This window comes from Lycorma delicatula, chromosome 2 (genome assembly GCF_047948215.1).
Source record: "Lycorma delicatula isolate Av1 chromosome 2, ASM4794821v1, whole genome shotgun sequence".
Taxonomy (NCBI): Eukaryota; Metazoa; Arthropoda; class Insecta; order Hemiptera; family Fulgoridae; genus Lycorma; species Lycorma delicatula.
The window spans coordinates 232,010,270-232,027,339 of NC_134456.1; the positions used below are offsets into that span (position 1 = coordinate 232,010,270).

The 17,070-nt window shown below is 30.2% G+C and overlaps 1 protein-coding gene across 5 annotated transcripts in view; it reads left to right on the top strand.

Annotated features, from left to right (window-relative positions):
* The window catches only part of LOC142319738 (uncharacterized), a 39,012-nt gene that overhangs the window by 12,553 nt on the left and 9,389 nt on the right, over window positions 1–17,070 (top strand). The window contains exons 5-10 of one of the 5 annotated variants that reach the window (XM_075357354.1): window positions 1,604–1,767; window positions 3,189–3,289; window positions 5,109–5,463; window positions 8,500–10,680; window positions 13,602–13,685; window positions 14,429–14,581. In XM_075357354.1, the coding sequence (XP_075213469.1) occupies window positions 1,604–1,767; window positions 3,189–3,289; window positions 5,109–5,463; window positions 8,500–10,680; window positions 13,602–13,685; window positions 14,429–14,442 (2,899 nt within the window). In that variant the 3' untranslated portion in view covers window positions 14,443–14,581. Of the gene's footprint in view, window positions 1–1,603; window positions 1,768–3,188; window positions 3,290–5,108; window positions 5,464–8,499; window positions 10,681–13,601; window positions 13,686–14,428; window positions 14,619–17,070 lie in introns of those variants that run through there. The other 4 variants (XM_075357353.1, XM_075357351.1, XM_075357355.1 and 1 more) reach the window with 4 other exon arrangements.

Here is a 17,070-nt window from a genome sequence, read left to right on the forward strand (position 1 = left end):
CGCGTATTAGTAATGCATTGTTTTTTCTGTTCCATGTTTCATATTATTATTTGACGTGAGTAATTAATCAGTTAATCAAATAAATGACTGCAATTGCCATTCGCAGCAGGATATTGTAATAATAAAGTAAAAAATCATATAATTAAGATATTCTAATAGGTTATTTTTTCTGTTGTAGATTACCAGATAAATTTGTTAAACTTACTTTACCTGTTTGAATACTAAGAAAAATCATTCCAAATTCTAACAAATAAGATATAATTCTGAATAGTATGTTATTTTGTCAGGTATCAGCATCTTCTGATACCTGTTCTAGGTATAAAAGGTTTGAAATTGAAAACAATCGTGATCCAAGTTATATAAATTTCACTAAAATGTATAGAACAGTAATTAGGATTTAGTTTGGATTCAGGATTCTTTGGTACTTGTCATTACATTTTACCAAGTATGTAAGACTTGGAAAACAGCAGGTCTAAGACCCACTGTGAAAATTTACATGGTTTTGTTAAATTTTTTTGTCAATTGTAACTAAATAACATTCCTGAATTTAGTGTACTAACAACAAAAACTTTTACAATGAAAAGCTTCAAAATCTTGAACAATTTTAGTTGTTTCTTGAATTGTGGTTTTTTAATATAGCTCTAACTCTCTGTTTTCTTTTTTATCCACAAAACACAAATATAATTTTAGATAAAACGTTTGTATCAAGAACTATAAATCCTTGGGGAGCGATTGAATCGTACGAGAAGTGTGTCATTTGATCAAATGAATTGTTAGTGCACTGTGTTGCACCAAGTGGATGTGCACAGTCCAGTCTGCACCAGTAGCAGTTAAAATAAAAATGCCAACACATACAACAAACAAACAAACTGATCCTTTTTTATGGGAAAGAAATTAGATTTTTTAATTAATTTACTTATTTTTTTACAAAATGAAATGCTGTGCTAAACAAATCATTTCAACAACTATGTATTTCTCCATCATTTTGTTACATATATTATAATGCCTAGGAACAAAAAGTAAGTAGTACTGGTGAGGTCATTAGTGATGATTTTATAAGAATACAATTAATAATCTTCCCCTTGGTTGTTTGTTAACAATGAATCCATGTCGTTGATGAATCTTAACATTTTTCCTTTCTCCTTGAATAATTATCTACATGAACATAACGTAAATTTTAAATAATAAATTGATGGCAGGTAGCTGATATACATTGACAAATCACTCACAAACTACAGTTATTTGACTTTTTTTTTGTGTATTAAGAGATGCATATTATTCAGTTAGATATCCAACATTAATTCATTGATTCTCTGTAACAAGGTTTGTGTATTCAATGAGAGAAATTCAAAATGTTTAAACATTTGTGATAGTTTAATCAGAGGGTCTTAATGTTCATTTGTACAGATTATCTTTACGTAACAGTGAATCTAGTAACTTAACCTTATTCTTGATGAAAATAATCCCATATAAACTGGTAACTAATTTTAACTTTGTCCAATGAAAAAAAATTATTTTCTGTACCATCAAAGTTTCTTTCTAAACCTTTTTTTTATGTAATTTGGTATTGTGAGATTTTTCTGATTTATGTTTGTTTAAACAGAAATAAACGTGGTCGTGATGACTCGCCAAGAAGCATTGAAGAAGTGAAAAGACAGCGGAGGCAAACAAACACGACTGGTAGTAATGAGATAATGAGCTCATTAAGTTCGAGTCTTACTGTTAAACCACCACATTTAATGACAGGCACCAAACGCAAAGCACATGGTAATTTATTATAAAGTTTTTATAAAAGTTTGCTTACATAAAATATGTTAACTTAAAACTCATAGTTAGAAATATATAAGGTTTTATATCTTACATCTTTAAGATACAAGGTTTTTATATCTTTATAAGGTTTTGCGTAGAACATCGGTTAAATTATGTTCATTGGTAAAACGGCATTGTAATAGTAAAATTAGGGTTTTTAATTCTTATATAATTTTCTTATATAAATCTTATCAAATATTCACTGAAAAAATTTCATGTCTCCATATAAATTTATCAAACTTATACCTTATTGGAATGCCTATTAGGTTTTTCTTTGGTTTGAAAGTTCTTTCTGGAAGATAATTGAAGTACTGAAAAGCAAGTCTGGGCTAACCAAAAGGACTGTACTTCAAGCTAATTATTAGCTGTTTTTTATAATCATACTTCACTAAAGTTAACTTCTAAGAGCATTTGGGCATTAGTAAACAGGCTTATGACTGTTTACTAGTTTTTCAGTACGTTAAGCTTTGATTCTATTTTCTGACAACAAAATAAGCGATGTGACAATGATAAATGTAACAGACAAAATTGAGACTGTATAGATATACATACTTATAAAGGATAGCTAACGAGAATGATCATCTAGTAATTACGTTGATTCTTGTATATCAAATTTATATACAGGAAGTGAAGAAGTGTAATTTTTCAGTTAGATCAATAGTAGAATAAGTACGTTGAAAATATACAATACATAGAAAATAAAAATGGATTTTTAAAAAAACTACACTTAGGCAAATACAGTTAATGTACAGTATAGTAGTTATTATAAATATTATAATAGAATTTAAAAAGAAAGCAGATGCGGCATAAAAGTGTACTTAAAACTAGCAAATAGATATTTTTTTAAAAAGCCATGGTTTTTTACTGTACAGATATTTCTTTCTTTTTTTAAAAAAAAACATTGACAAGAGAAAAATTAGAAATTGTTAGTTATTTAGGGTTTACAGACCACATTTTTATAATTGTTTTAGCATACTTCACATGAAAATAAAATCATGCTGGTTTAATAGCAGTCCCAAAAGGTTGTGTGCTTTTTCTGTGGGTATTTTAGAGAAATGAAATGAAATTGCATAGATTAACAGAAAAGTAATTGGGAATAAAATAACATGGCCCTTAATCTTTTTTAGTATTTATGATATAATTATGAAATTATTTTCAAACTCATCAGCAAAGATAAAAAAGATAAAGAGACTAGTAGATAGGAAGAATAATCTTCCTGTATACAGTAACTTGATTAGTACAGCACAATTGTAGTGGGCAGGGAATTGCACAAAGAAAACTTATTTATTTTGTACTAGTAGTTTTTAAACAAGTGTTAAATAAATTAGTTAATATTACTTAATTTAGTAGTTTTTGAAATTTGTTATTTATATTTACAGTTGTTGACTGGTCTCGAAGTACTACACCAGTGTCAGGAAAAATATTAAAAGTTAATGTTTCTCCACCAAATAGGATTTCACCAAAAATTTCTCCAGATGAGGTAATTTTATATTTGTTTTTTTTTTTAATGGTTATGAAAGTGCATGTGTTTTCTTTTTGTTTAATTATTAGAAATACGTTTTCTACTTCATAACGCTGCTTCTATGCAAAATGTCTTAAAATCTGGACATTTGTCTGGAATTATACAAAATTTTAAAATGATTGACAAGCGTTTGTAAGAAGTGTTATGAAAATATTATTCATTCCACTTAAGTAGAAGGTGGGAGTGAATGAAAAGGGGGATATTTCTCAAACAAATATACAGTGCTGTATGATAAAAATTTGGAAAATATTTCTTGTACCTGGTGCAGGAATTCTTTTTATGAGCAGATTATCCAGAATAAGTAGTAGTAAAATATCCATAAATATTTCATATTGATAAAATGTTTTATGAATTTAAACATTCTTGTATCATACAAAATAAAATAAATCCTGATAGGAATTCTTTTTATGAGCAGATTATCCAGAATAAGTAGTAGTAAAATATCCATAAATGTTTCATATTGATAAAATGTTTTATGAATTTAAACATTCTTGTATCATACAAAATAAAATAAATCCTAATAGAAAGCATACAAGGTCTGTAAATAACGTAATGAGACTGGTTCAGAAAAACTTTATATTACAATTTAATTATACATGAACTCTATCTATCACCTTTGAAGTAGTTCCCTTGGGAAGCTACGCAACGCTTCAAACAGTTTTCCCACTCTTCACAGCAGTATTGGAACTCAGAAACGAGAATATCCTTCAGATAGTCAGTTACATTTTTTCTACTGTTCAAAATGGTGTCCTTTGAGGTGTTTTTTTAAAGTCAGAAACAGGAAAAAGTTGCAGGCACTCAAGTCAAGTGAATAAGGTGGTTGAGGAACTGCAGGAATGTATTTCTTTGACAGAAACTAATTAATTGAGAGTGCAATGTGACAAGTTGCATTGTCATGATCCAGCTGTCTTTGATGACTGGTCTCGCGAGGGCAGCCATTTTCTGCAATCTTTCAAGAATTTCTCGGTAAACATATTATTTACAGTCTGTCCTGTAGGCAAAACTCCTTATAGAAAATGACATAATTATCAAAGAAACAAATTAGCATACTTTTGATTTGCTCATTTTTGCTTTTTTGGAACGTGGTGAGTTTATAGTGTGCCACTCCTTGTTCTGGCATTGTGTTTCTGAGTCATACTCAAATATCGAAGATTCATTACCAGTAAAAACATTTTTTAGAAAATCAGGATCAGTTTCAGTTTGCCCTAGAAGATCGCAGCACACTTCCACCCTGTTTTTCTGTTCAACAGTGAGGTTTTTTGGGACCAATTTTGCACAAATTTTTTTCATGTCCAATTGGACATGAAAAAATTGATGTCAAAATATTTGTCAAAATTTGATGAACTGTGGTATGGTTCAAATTCAATCATTCTGACAGTTAATTGCCAGTCATACCATATCAAGTCTCTGATTTGTCAACATTGTTGTCACTTTTTAAAACTTATAAACTAAAAGTTGTCGTTTAGCACTGACTGCTGTTGCATTTATTTTCCAACACATTTATTGAAGTAGCAAATAAAATATTTATTGCAGATAAAAGGAAATAAAAACAGTTTGATTTCTAGTAATGGAGTTTACTAGATTTATAATATTCACTAAATTTTATCACTGATTCCAAACATCTGTTACACTTTTCGTGACAAATATTTTTATTACTTATATTCTAATTGTCTACAGGTTGTCTCCTTCGACATCAATTGATACTGAATTCTAAGTATGAAGTATAAATTTGCCATTAGTTATATATAAACTGCAATCTGTTAAAATTTTGTTTCAGGAGAAACCTGCTACCAAATCACCAAAAGAAGATTTAAAAGAAGCAGTGGTAACTGGTAAATCTGTTGTAGAAGTCTGTGAACAGGCTGATGTTGATGATAAAAAAATTCCTTCAAAAAATAGTATAGATATTGATGAAACAAAAGGTAATGAATGTGTACGAATTGAAGCTGGGAGAAGACGTGTTTTGGCACGAGCTGGACATGTAAAAGAAGTTCCGTTGGAAGATATTAATTGGCACGACAAGGAAAATGATTCAGTTCGTATAAATGAAACTGCACCGTCAATATCTCTTCAGCGTATCCGGGATCCTGGTAGAAGACTGAAAGATATGTTGGCTGCCATCGATGGTAGTGGTGAGTATCATCCTAAAACATATCTTCTGGAATACTGATGTATAATTTTTTTTGTTATCGATTACTGATTTATACATAATTATATATATATATATATATATTATTATTACTATTAATAAATAATCCACAATAATTTAATAAAGCTCGCAATTCAGAGGTGCTTTTCAATCCTTTGGTCAGATTCAGTCTGTGTATAATTACATTTAATAATATATATATATATACATGGTACTACCCAAATGTTCAAGGAATTTTACCATAAAAATAAAATAGCTTACCATAGCTTATAATTTCCACTGTCTCCTTCAAAGTAATCCCCTTGGGCATTGACACAGTGATCCTAGCGTTTTTCCCATGATTCCATGCATCCCTGGAAGTCTGCAGGTGTGAGTGTTCGAAGCACGTTCTGCGTTTCTTCCTGAATCTCCTCAATTGTGTTAAAACGACGGCCTTTCAATTGAAATTTTATTTTCGGAAAGAGAAAAAAGTTGCACGGGGCAAGGTCAGGTGAATAGGGTGGGTGGGAATCAATACAGTCTTTTTGGAAGCCAAGAAATTCTGAACGGCTAGCGATGTGTGCGCGGGCGCATTGTCATGGTGCAGAACCCAGCTGTTGTTACCCCACAGATTTGAACATTTATGCCTAATGCTTTCATGTAACCACTTCAAACTTCACAATAGAACATCCCATTGACAGTTTGACCAAGAAGAACAAATTCCTTATGGATAATGCCTTTGATGCTGATAAAAACAATCATCATGGACTTCACATTGCTGCGAACTTGGCATGCTTTTTTAAGCCGCGGTGAACTTGGCGACTTCCACTGAGACAACTGCTGCGTAGTTTCAGGGTCATACCCGTACACCCATGCCTCATCATCGGTTATGATTTTGGAGATGAAGTTAGGGTCATCTCTTGCTGAATTTTTCAATTCACTACAGACAGCTACGCAAATTTGTTTCTAGTTGCTGTTCAACAGTCTCAGTACAAATTTTGCAGCAATGCATCTCATGTTCAAATTGTCCAACAAGATGTGTTGCATGGATCCATATGACATTTGTATGATTGCACAAACATCATGGATTGTTTGTCTACGATCTGCGACAATAGCCTCTTGCACCTTCGCGATGTTTTCCAGTGTTGCGCTTGTTGATTGTCTTCCTGAATGCTCATCGTCATCGACTGTCGTTCGTCCATCTTTGAATCGTTTGTACCAAAAAAAAGTTGTACTTTTACTCATAGCATTGTTATATAAACATTTAATAAACTTCCAAGAGTTAACTTTTGCAATTATCCTGCATCATCAGTTGGTGATTAATATTATGATTACATGAAAAACGATTAAATCTTCTGCCCATCTGGACAGCAGAATTTGTGTATTCATTCATTATATTTTTAATATTTGTAAAAAAGTAACATTTTTGACAAATCCAAAATTCACGAATTACAAAAACAATTTATTTCAATGGGGTAATGTAGAATTAAATACAAACTGAAGATGTAGGATCCCGTAAAAATCAATTCTTGGAATTAATGTGGTAAGTTTAACTTATTTATTTATTATCTGTGTTTTGGTTTAAATTTCATTTGATATTAAATTTTATTAACTCAATGGTCAATTTGTTAATATTGATCATTATGTTGAAAAATATGTATATATTTAATGTTAATCATACTGTAGTTGACTCTAAATGAGCTTACATAATTAAATATTTATGAATGGACGTTAAAACTCAATTTTGTTGCAAGCCTACAAGCAGAAATATAAATATTTAATTTTATTAAAAAATAATCCCATTCTCCAAAAATTATCAGATATAATTTTTTCTTACAAAATTTAGTATTGCCTAATAATATATATATATATATATATATATATATATATATATATATATACATGAAAATCAAGAATGCTCTAAGAATTGAAATGTTCTTCATGTTGGTGAATTCTGTTCGATTGGTTATGGGTTATATATTAATTATGTGCTGTCAACAATTTTAATATTATGTATTGATAAACCACTGTGCATTTTCAGATCGTCATGTTGTACACTAGTATTTCAACTTCTGATATTATTCTCTTAGTAGATTTCCTATCACTTTGAACATTCTACAACTTACATGTCACATTAGTCATGGTAGAGGAAGGGAACTCAGATAGATCTTCATCAACATGATGCCAAAAGTCTATGCTGATGCTGATAAACTTATTTCTTTCATTCTTTCTTTTATTATTGTTTTACACTTTGATAGCAGTTTGATGGTGATTTTTTTTTTTTTTGAGCAAAATGAAATTGTTAGTGTTTGTCCATATGTTGGTTAGAGGTTTTGAATTGTGATAGTATTGTATAAATGTATTGTTGGAAAAGAAACAAGAATTTAAGACAGATCATATTGCATCATTGTGAATAGTGATAACTTAGGAAGTGATTGCCATTTTTATTAAACAATTAACACATTAAAATTACATAGTGCATCCAATATTTGTTATGACTCGAGTAGTAATTTATTAATTTGCATCCTAGCTGCAGAATATAATAATCATAATCAATTTTTATTCTCGCTATTTGCTGCACAGTTATTTTTATACTATATAGAGCAAATAATTATTTATTAGCACTTTTGAGTGATCATTTTATCAAATAATGGTTAAAATACATTACATTTTTTATAATTATTAATAATACTTAACAAGTTTTAATCTTGTAATTTAATTTAAACTTTTGAATGTGAGTTTGAGTGGATACACTGCCATATAATTTTTAAAAAAAATTATTTTAATTTTTGTTTGATTATATATATATTCTTTTTTTTCTTTATATTTGATAAACTAAAAGTGTAAGGAAAAAGCTATAACTAATCTTACATACTACAAATATGAAAATGCACTGATCATTGTGGTTTTACCATAAATCTAACCCAAGATAATATGGTTCAGTGTTTTCAATTGTTATTGTTATGGTTCAGTCTTAAATATTGCTAATAAGGATTTAGTTATTAAGCAAGAGCATATAACAATTGTTTTTTCTTTTCAGATGAAATCGATGCTGACGTTTCCTCTATGAGTCCAAGTGTTATAGCAATTTTAAAAACTGCCAAAACATCCTCAAAAGAGAAGAAGTCAGATTCAGAACTAATTAAATCTGAATTGCAAACCATTAAAAGTCCAGTTTCGATATTGAAGACAACTTCTAATAATGAACGCCTTAAGACTGTGACATTTTGTGATCAGATATCTGTTAAAGATAATAATAATCAGTCATTAGGCAGTTCAGTAAATTTATCTCCTCAGACATGTCTAACTACAGCAACTGTTGTTTCAAATAGCATTAACGTGTCAATATCTTCGTCGTCAGAAACTGTGCAGTTTGGTTTTGGTTCTTTAGGTAGCACCTATAAGAATGCTAATTCTGCACAGCCAAATTTAATGTTTGCTACTTCAAGTCCCACTGCAGTTCCATCTATAAACGAATCGGCCCCTTCACTAACCCCCACTTCAGGTGCACAGTCTTCTCAGTCACAAAGTCCATTTGGTTCATTAATATCTTCAGAAGCAAAGTCATCGCCGAAATCATCTCCCATCTTACTTAATACTGCTGTTTCCACTGCTTCCAATGATATAATCAACAAAGGTGTAGAAAGTACAGATATTGCAAAACAAAATTCTCCTGCTGCATTTACTAGTTTTACTTTTGGAAAATCTGTTGAAACTGCCCAATCAGCTACTTCAAAATCACCTTCTTTAGGAATTTTTGGGATAAACTCTATGAACAGTCCTAAAACTGAATCAAACAATGGTAATAGTATTTCTTCACCTACAACTAGTGTTTCTACACCTATCACTAAATTAACTTCAAGTTCTTCACCCGTTAATCCATTAAAAGCTGGTACTTTTGCTTTTAATCCAAGTTCCAAATCATTTGAGTTTAATACTGGAAAAGCTTCTGATGACAGAAATATAAACAGTGAGAAGTCTGTAACAGAGAATTCTCAAAAACCTCAGGCTGCACAATTCAGTTTTGGAAGCTCTCACAGTGCTAATAATGGCATTGGTTTTAACAACAGTGATAAATTAAATAATCCACTCTTTGGAGGATTAGGAACATCTAGTAATGCAAATACAACTAATTCTACAGTTAGTTCATCTTCAAGCACACCACAGTCTGCTCCATCACCTTTTATAGTTAGTTCCTCTAACACATCTGCAAACGTTAGTACAGCGTTTTCATTCGGTTTAAGTAGTAAAGCTGCTAATCAAGGTTCATCAGTTTTTGGTTCCGTTACTTCACAACCATCAACACAGCCTAACTTTTTTGGTGGCACAACTGTCAGTATTACTCCACAAACTGTTGCAAATCTGCCATCTACTAATTCTATTCAACAGCAGCCAAATGTATTTGGTAATGTTATTGCTCAATCAAACCTTACTTCTCAAGTTAGCACAACAAGTTCAGCAAATTCACCACCATCTTTCTTCAGTAACACCTCTTCTACTGACAAAGCTCCAGCATTCGGTACTAATAATGTTTTTGGTGGTAATTCAAACAAATTAGAAGGGTTTGGGTCTACTAATGTCTTTGGATCGTCTTCTGCTGCCACTAGCACTGCTCCTTCTTTGTTTAACAATTTTATTTCATCACCTGCTCAGAGTGGTAGTTTTGGTGCAACACCATCGAGCACAGTGAGTACATTTTCCTCAAATCCAGTTGTTACATCATCTACACCTATTTTTGGTCAAATTACTACATCATCATCATCATCATTATTCTCATTCGGTTCTTCAACAACTACCACTCAAAGTCCTATGTTTGGCAATCCAGAGCCTTTAAATACTGTCACTTCAGCTGTAAATGGACCATCTTCATTTTCCAGTTTCAATAATAATACAAATAATAATCCATTGTCTGATAATAAGACTAAACAGTCTGTATTTGGAGGATCATTTCAAACTCCATTTTCTTTTGGATCTTCAGTTCCTTCAACAAATACATTTTCGTTTGGTAGTTCTACAAATGCAACTACCACAGCATCTTCTGCTTTCAGTTCTCCTTTTAAACCACCAGAACCAAAACCCTTCTCATTTGAAGCATCTCAGCCCTCTGTACAAAATCCATCAGCCCCAGTGTTTGCATTTGGTCAAAATAATTCTGCTCAAGCTACTGCTCCAACATTCCAGTTCAATACTGCATCTTCATCGCAACCAGCTGTGAATTCAGGTAAAGCTATTTTTATTTATTTTTTGTTTGGGTTACTTGAGTTTAAAACAAAATAAATGCTTTATTGTTTTAACAAGTAAGTTTATTTCTGTTTTAAAAACAGTACTTGTAGACAGAAATAATTAGTCTGTTCATTAATACTTCATTATGCAATTCATTATTGTTTAATGCGATCAATAATTTTATTCATTTTAATATTTAAAATTTTTAAATTACTAACACTACTATTTACTTCTGCTATATGTTTATTGGCTGGTATAATTTTGTGATATCTTTGTATAATTTGTGACTTGATTTTATTGAGGGATTTGATAGTTCTGATACAGTTGGCAATTTCCTTTTTAACTCATTCAACTGATAAGTATTTTTGAGTCTAAAATTTAAAAAAAATTGAATTGTATCGAGATTTACATATTTCCTCTCGACATATGTTAAGTTTTAAAATCTTTAAAATTAAACAGATTTACCAGCGATCTGTTTATTCTGATTATTGTGTATTATTGTTCTTCAAGATATATCTAAACAAAATTAATGACCTAGGTCACCAGGTATAGCCAGATTCTTATTCCGATATATCTATCGATGTACAAAGATTGTGACCAAGATAAATAATTGAGTGTTAAAATTAGTTATTTAATGTTATTCAAATAAAATCATTTTTGTTAGAAACTCTCCTTTTTATGATTATTTTTTTTTAGATTATGATTTACCAGCCTTAAAACTGTTTAAAATGTCAAAGATGCTATCATTACGTGGTATCTTCAATTTATTCATCACTGGTGAGATATACTAGTCCAAAAGTTTATATACATATGACAATTCATTTATTGCGAATCATTTATAAATAGGCTATTTTATAGAATAGTGGTTGCCAGATGTTATGACAAAAGTTAGATATTTCTGTTTATGATTGGCTCAAATACTTCAAATTTGGCAAATCATGGTTTATTTACAGTATGTACCATAAATGGTTAACTGCCTGATCAAAGGCAGTCCTGCCTTCATTACCCTTCTTGGACTTGTATTTGGGATTTGGGTGAGTCCCTCTGGTTCCATCTGTGGTTTCATGCTAGCTCCTGATTGGAGATTGGTGGAATAATGACCCTGTGTACTTTTAGAACTATCCAAGACTTACTGCCGTTCCAGGGGTTGCACAAAAGCAAAACTAATGACCCAGATCACTAGGTGTAGCCGGATTCTCCTTCCAATTTATCTGTCATTGTACAAAGATTAAGACCAAGATAAATACAATAGTAATTGTGTAAAAGAAAAGAAAAAGAACCGAAATAAAATTTCTGCCAGTGAACTGAAATTATTCTTTCTCAATGTTTGTTATATGTGTATGCAGTTACATAATGATTATTTTAAATCGAAACAACAAAAATCTGTTATTGTTTTTACAAGGTTCTGCGATTTCCATGTAAATCATCTTTTGTTATTAATACTTTTAATTAAATTGCTTTTACAAATTAGTGCAATGAGTAAATTTTTAAATGTTTGCATTTGTTTATCATCTGTAGTAAACAGTAACAACTTTTGTTTATATGTATTACAATTCTAACTGTGCAAAATTTCATCAATTGGCAATGTCAGGAAGTATGTTAAATTAAGGATGCAAGATTTGAGGACTCAGTATAATCCCAATTTGCATTTACATACCGGTACAGTGTTTTTTCCACAGGTGGAAGGCATGGAGTAGATCGGTTTCTGTCTGCTGTTTTAACACATCTGCCGTTTTCTGTACTACAACTGAGTCAAAACATTTTTTTAAGCACAGATTTCACTTAAGAAAAAGAAAAATTCAGATGGTGCCAAATTGGTAAATATGAAGAATGTTCCATTTTATTATGCGTTTTTCAGCTAAAAACTGTTGCACAGAAAGTGCTATATAAGCAGGTGCAGTGTCCTGATGAAGAATGAAACCATTTTATCACACTTCTGATCATATTTTTCTGACTCTCTTAGCTTTAATTCTTGTAAATAAATGTTTTCTAGTGCACTGACCGTTACTTCTCAGATTCATGCAATTTTCCAAAAATTTCAAATTAACCTGTTGCACATCTTTTAAACATAAAATTACTCCGGCACATAACAAAAACACCATTGCTCTAAATTATGACTATCAGTGAACTGAGTGTCTAAGAATTTTGATGTTTCATGGAGGTTGAGACTTGTTCAGGGTCTTTGCCAATGAGCTCACAATCGATTCTCTAAGAGTAGAAACAATCTCATTTAATTGACACACCTTGTGTAAGTGGTCAGATGAAAGAATCCAATTGTAACCACCAAAAAAATAAATAGAATGTTGCAGTCAGACCTGTTCTTTTTAATTTAATCAGTTTTTGGACTGTTTGGTCTTGAGTGTCCCTTTTTAATATCCAGGAATGTGTCAGGAAGTAGCACCAAAGAGAAGGGTGTGAAGAAAGGATAAAATGTCAAGATCAGAAGTTAATATTTAGTAAAGCAATTCCTAGAAATCCCTGCATATAACTCTGCATATAGTTATAAATGGTACTGTCGGTATGTATTAATGGCTGATAGTTTATCCTACTTAAAAAAAAGTGGTCCCTGTTGTGATAATTCTGTGAACAAAAAAATCAGCAGATACAGTATAAAAATGGGATTTTGATGTGTCATTCAAAACAGAAATTTAGTTAAAGAATCTTTTGCATGAAGTACAATTTTTATTTATAAGTAATATAGTTGAAGCTATTTATTAAACTAAAAATGTAGACTTTTTAATGTATAACTTTATTTTTTTATTCTGTTTTCTTATCTTTATAAGAATAATGTTTGTATCATTTATTTTTGTTTATATATGTATATCTTACCACTGTATTTTTGTTAGCTACTAATACCTTTGGTTTTTTTGTGCATGGATTATTTTGTGTGTGATAGTGTTGATTGTTTTTTGTCATTAGGAATATTTAGTTTTGGGGGTGGAACTAATGCAGCCAATGCACCTTTTGGATCTGGAATTAACCCTCCAACTTTTAATAGTATTGGTAAGGTTTAATTTAATTTTTTTTTTAATTTGGTATTAAATTTTATGTTTATGAAGATTTAAAAAAAAAATAGTTTTTAGTATTGTAGTAATAACGAAAAAAATAATTATTTTTTTTATATCTGTAATATTTTTATATTGATAATAGGGTTTATATTTCTTATTAATCCATTTATCAGTTGTAGTGGATTTAAAAAAAAAATTAAAGTATTGTTGAATTATATTTATTTTTTATTTTTTAATAGTTCTCAGTGTTTCCCAAACTTTTCTTTTCACCAGCAAACTCAGTTTCTAAGTTTAAGAATATTTTGTTACATTTTTAATACTTTTAATTAAATAAAATTGTTAACATTATGTTATAAGTTCAGGCCTACAAGAAAAATGCTGTTGTGGAGCTGTAAGAAGATGCTGTAGATTCTTCTAAGTGTTATTTTTTCATTTAAAAATAATTTAATGTTATTTTCTGGATAATTTATAATTTTTGTTTAATTTATTTAGTGTTTAATAGTTATTTATGTTTATGATTAGAAATTGATTAAAAATAGATAAGTATGAAAATTTCCAAAATTTTATTTTTTTGTTTCATGTGAATGTATGCTATAAAAGTTGCAGATGTTAGGTCAAAATTTTACGATAGAATTACAAGAATTGTTTGTTGCTTCCAAACTTTGGGAAACACTGCAATAAATTTTTGCAGTGATATTGTTTACTGTTATTTTAGTTATTTTTTTTTCCAATTTTCAGTTAAAAGTTGTTAATCATCTGAAGAAGGGAACATAAGATTGCTGGATGCCCGAAGGAATATAATTTGTGTTTTTAGTTAAGTTTGGTTGCATTATGGAGAAGAGTTTTAATTTCAGCTGATTTCCGTCTGCCAAAATAATAAAAAAAAATTAAGTAAGGATTGGAAAAATAAACAAGGTTTTGATTCCTGTCTATTGAAATTTATTACTTTATTATTAAAGCCAAAGGTTAACCGTCTAAATTCTCGTAGCATATCGAATGGAAGGATTTAGGCATCGTGTTAATTAATTCTATCGCTTAATTAGTAATTCTTTTTAAGCTTAAATTTTGTCTTAAGCTAATAAATTATACAGGATATTGTCAAAATTTGATGGAATGAAACATTAATATTTACTGTTAATTAAGGCAATAATTTTTCTCCTTTCATTCTATACCCTACTTGAATACCTATAAAAATAAATACATAAGTGTTATAATGGAAGTATATTACCAATTACACTTTCATTCAGCATATATAGTTATATGTGTATATATGTATATATTTGTGTAGTATTTATAGAAACAATATAACTAAGAGTATGATTTTGTATAATTTATATGTAAAAATACATAAGTCTGTTGTTTAAAACCTACATATATCAGTTATTGTTTGTTTAACATAAGGTAGAAAAATGACAGTCTAATGTATAAACTGTTTTATGATAAAATTTATTTAATGTTAATAAGTTGAGTAATTCATTCCAAAGACCAATCTCTTTTGCCTACAGAATAGTTCCTCATTGTCCAGTAATTTTTTTCTGAACTGAAACTGACATTTTTATTTGTCAACAGTATCTCTTTTTGTCATGATAGCATTAGGCATCATTTATTTTTTACCGAACCTCTCATAAGTTATACGTTATTATTATTTCTCCTTCCAGTTGTTACATAAGTTCTTTTAATTTAGAATTAAAAAACTTATTTCTTAGTAAGTCGTTTGCATGCCAGACAAAAAGTGGCTGTTTGCAGCTAATATTATGAAGACTAAAATGATTAATTTGAATATTTAATATCTTCCAGACTGAAAGAACTATCTTCATAGATTTATAATCTTGAATTAAGGATTTTTTTTTATTTTTACTGAAAGAATTGTAAAAATATAATTATTTTCTATATTATACATTAAATTTTACGATTCAATTATATATATTTTTTTATATATGTAATTGAATCATAGATTATATGTATAAGAATGATGTGTGATCAAAAAGTATCCGACCTTATTTTTTGTTATAGTAACTAATTGTAGCGCAGGAAAATCGCCGTGGAATATGGCCTTGATTCTTATTAGTTGAGTATGATACACTGTTTTACTCCCATTACAGCCAGATGATGCTTAACAGCTATGAAAGTAAAATGTGTGAGTAGTGCTTGTCGTGTTTTCATTACTGTTCAAAATGATTGAATGAGTTGAGAAGAAATTTTTGGTACTTGTCAGTTAGTAGCTTCCCACCTAATTTGTTTGATGATTTCATCACATAGCTTGAAGTTTGACCATGAGAGTATGAGAATGGAACCTGGCCCCAAGACAAAGCCTGTCATCCCGTAGGAAAACCCCATTTTCTCTGCAGCAAAGAAGCCAGGTGCTTGTGAAGAAATATGAAGGTCATGCTGACAGTTTATTATTATCAAGGCATGGTTCATCACAAGTATGCTCCTCAAGGACAAACTGCCAATAAAGACTACTACATAATCATTCTTCATCAGCTTAATGGTGTTGTTGGATGCAAGAGGCCAGTTTTGGGAAAATGGGGATTGAAAAATTCATCACAACAACATTCCAACCCATGCATCACAACTTATCCTGAGATTCTTGGCAAAACACAAATTGAACAACTTAAGTAAGGTCCTTACAAGACATGGCTTCCTGCAATTTTGGCTACTTCCTAAGCTTAAAATTTCACTTAAAGGAAAGATTTGAAGACAGAAGAGATCAAATGAAATATAACAAGAGGGCTTATGCAAGGAAGGACTTATTTTTTGTACTCACAAAAAATTACTTTGAAAAATTCTTCTAAACTATGGAAATATCACTGGTATTAGTGTGTTACATCAGAAGGGGCCTACTTTGAAGGAGACAGTCATTGAATTAAATAGTTCTTATAAGCCAAGGGCAGATACTTTTTGATCACATCTTTTGTGTGTATATATACATATTGTACATTAACATTTCTTATTACTTAAGTTGACATGTTGAAGCTGTCATATGTAGTTTTTTTACCACTTTCAACTGGTAAAAATTTTATAATGGAGATTTTATGAAAACATTGAAGATTTTGGATTAATTTGCTGTGTAATTGATAATTACATTTAAGTTCACATCATCATCATCACTAGTCACATCTTTTAAGACCACTAGTAAATACATTTTTCCACCATTACACACATATATAAAGTCTGGACAAACCAAGCTATCAGTGCAGTTATTTTAGTAGATTCAAGTGTAACATGTACGTAAGGCAGGTAAAATTATGTTACAGTGGAAATCAAGCAGTAAATAAATGAATTGTTACAAATTATAAAAATTGTTACAATGATTTAATCTTCAAAAAAATTCAGCCATATCATGCCAGCTTTTTTCTCTTTATACCAAAGTTTTACTT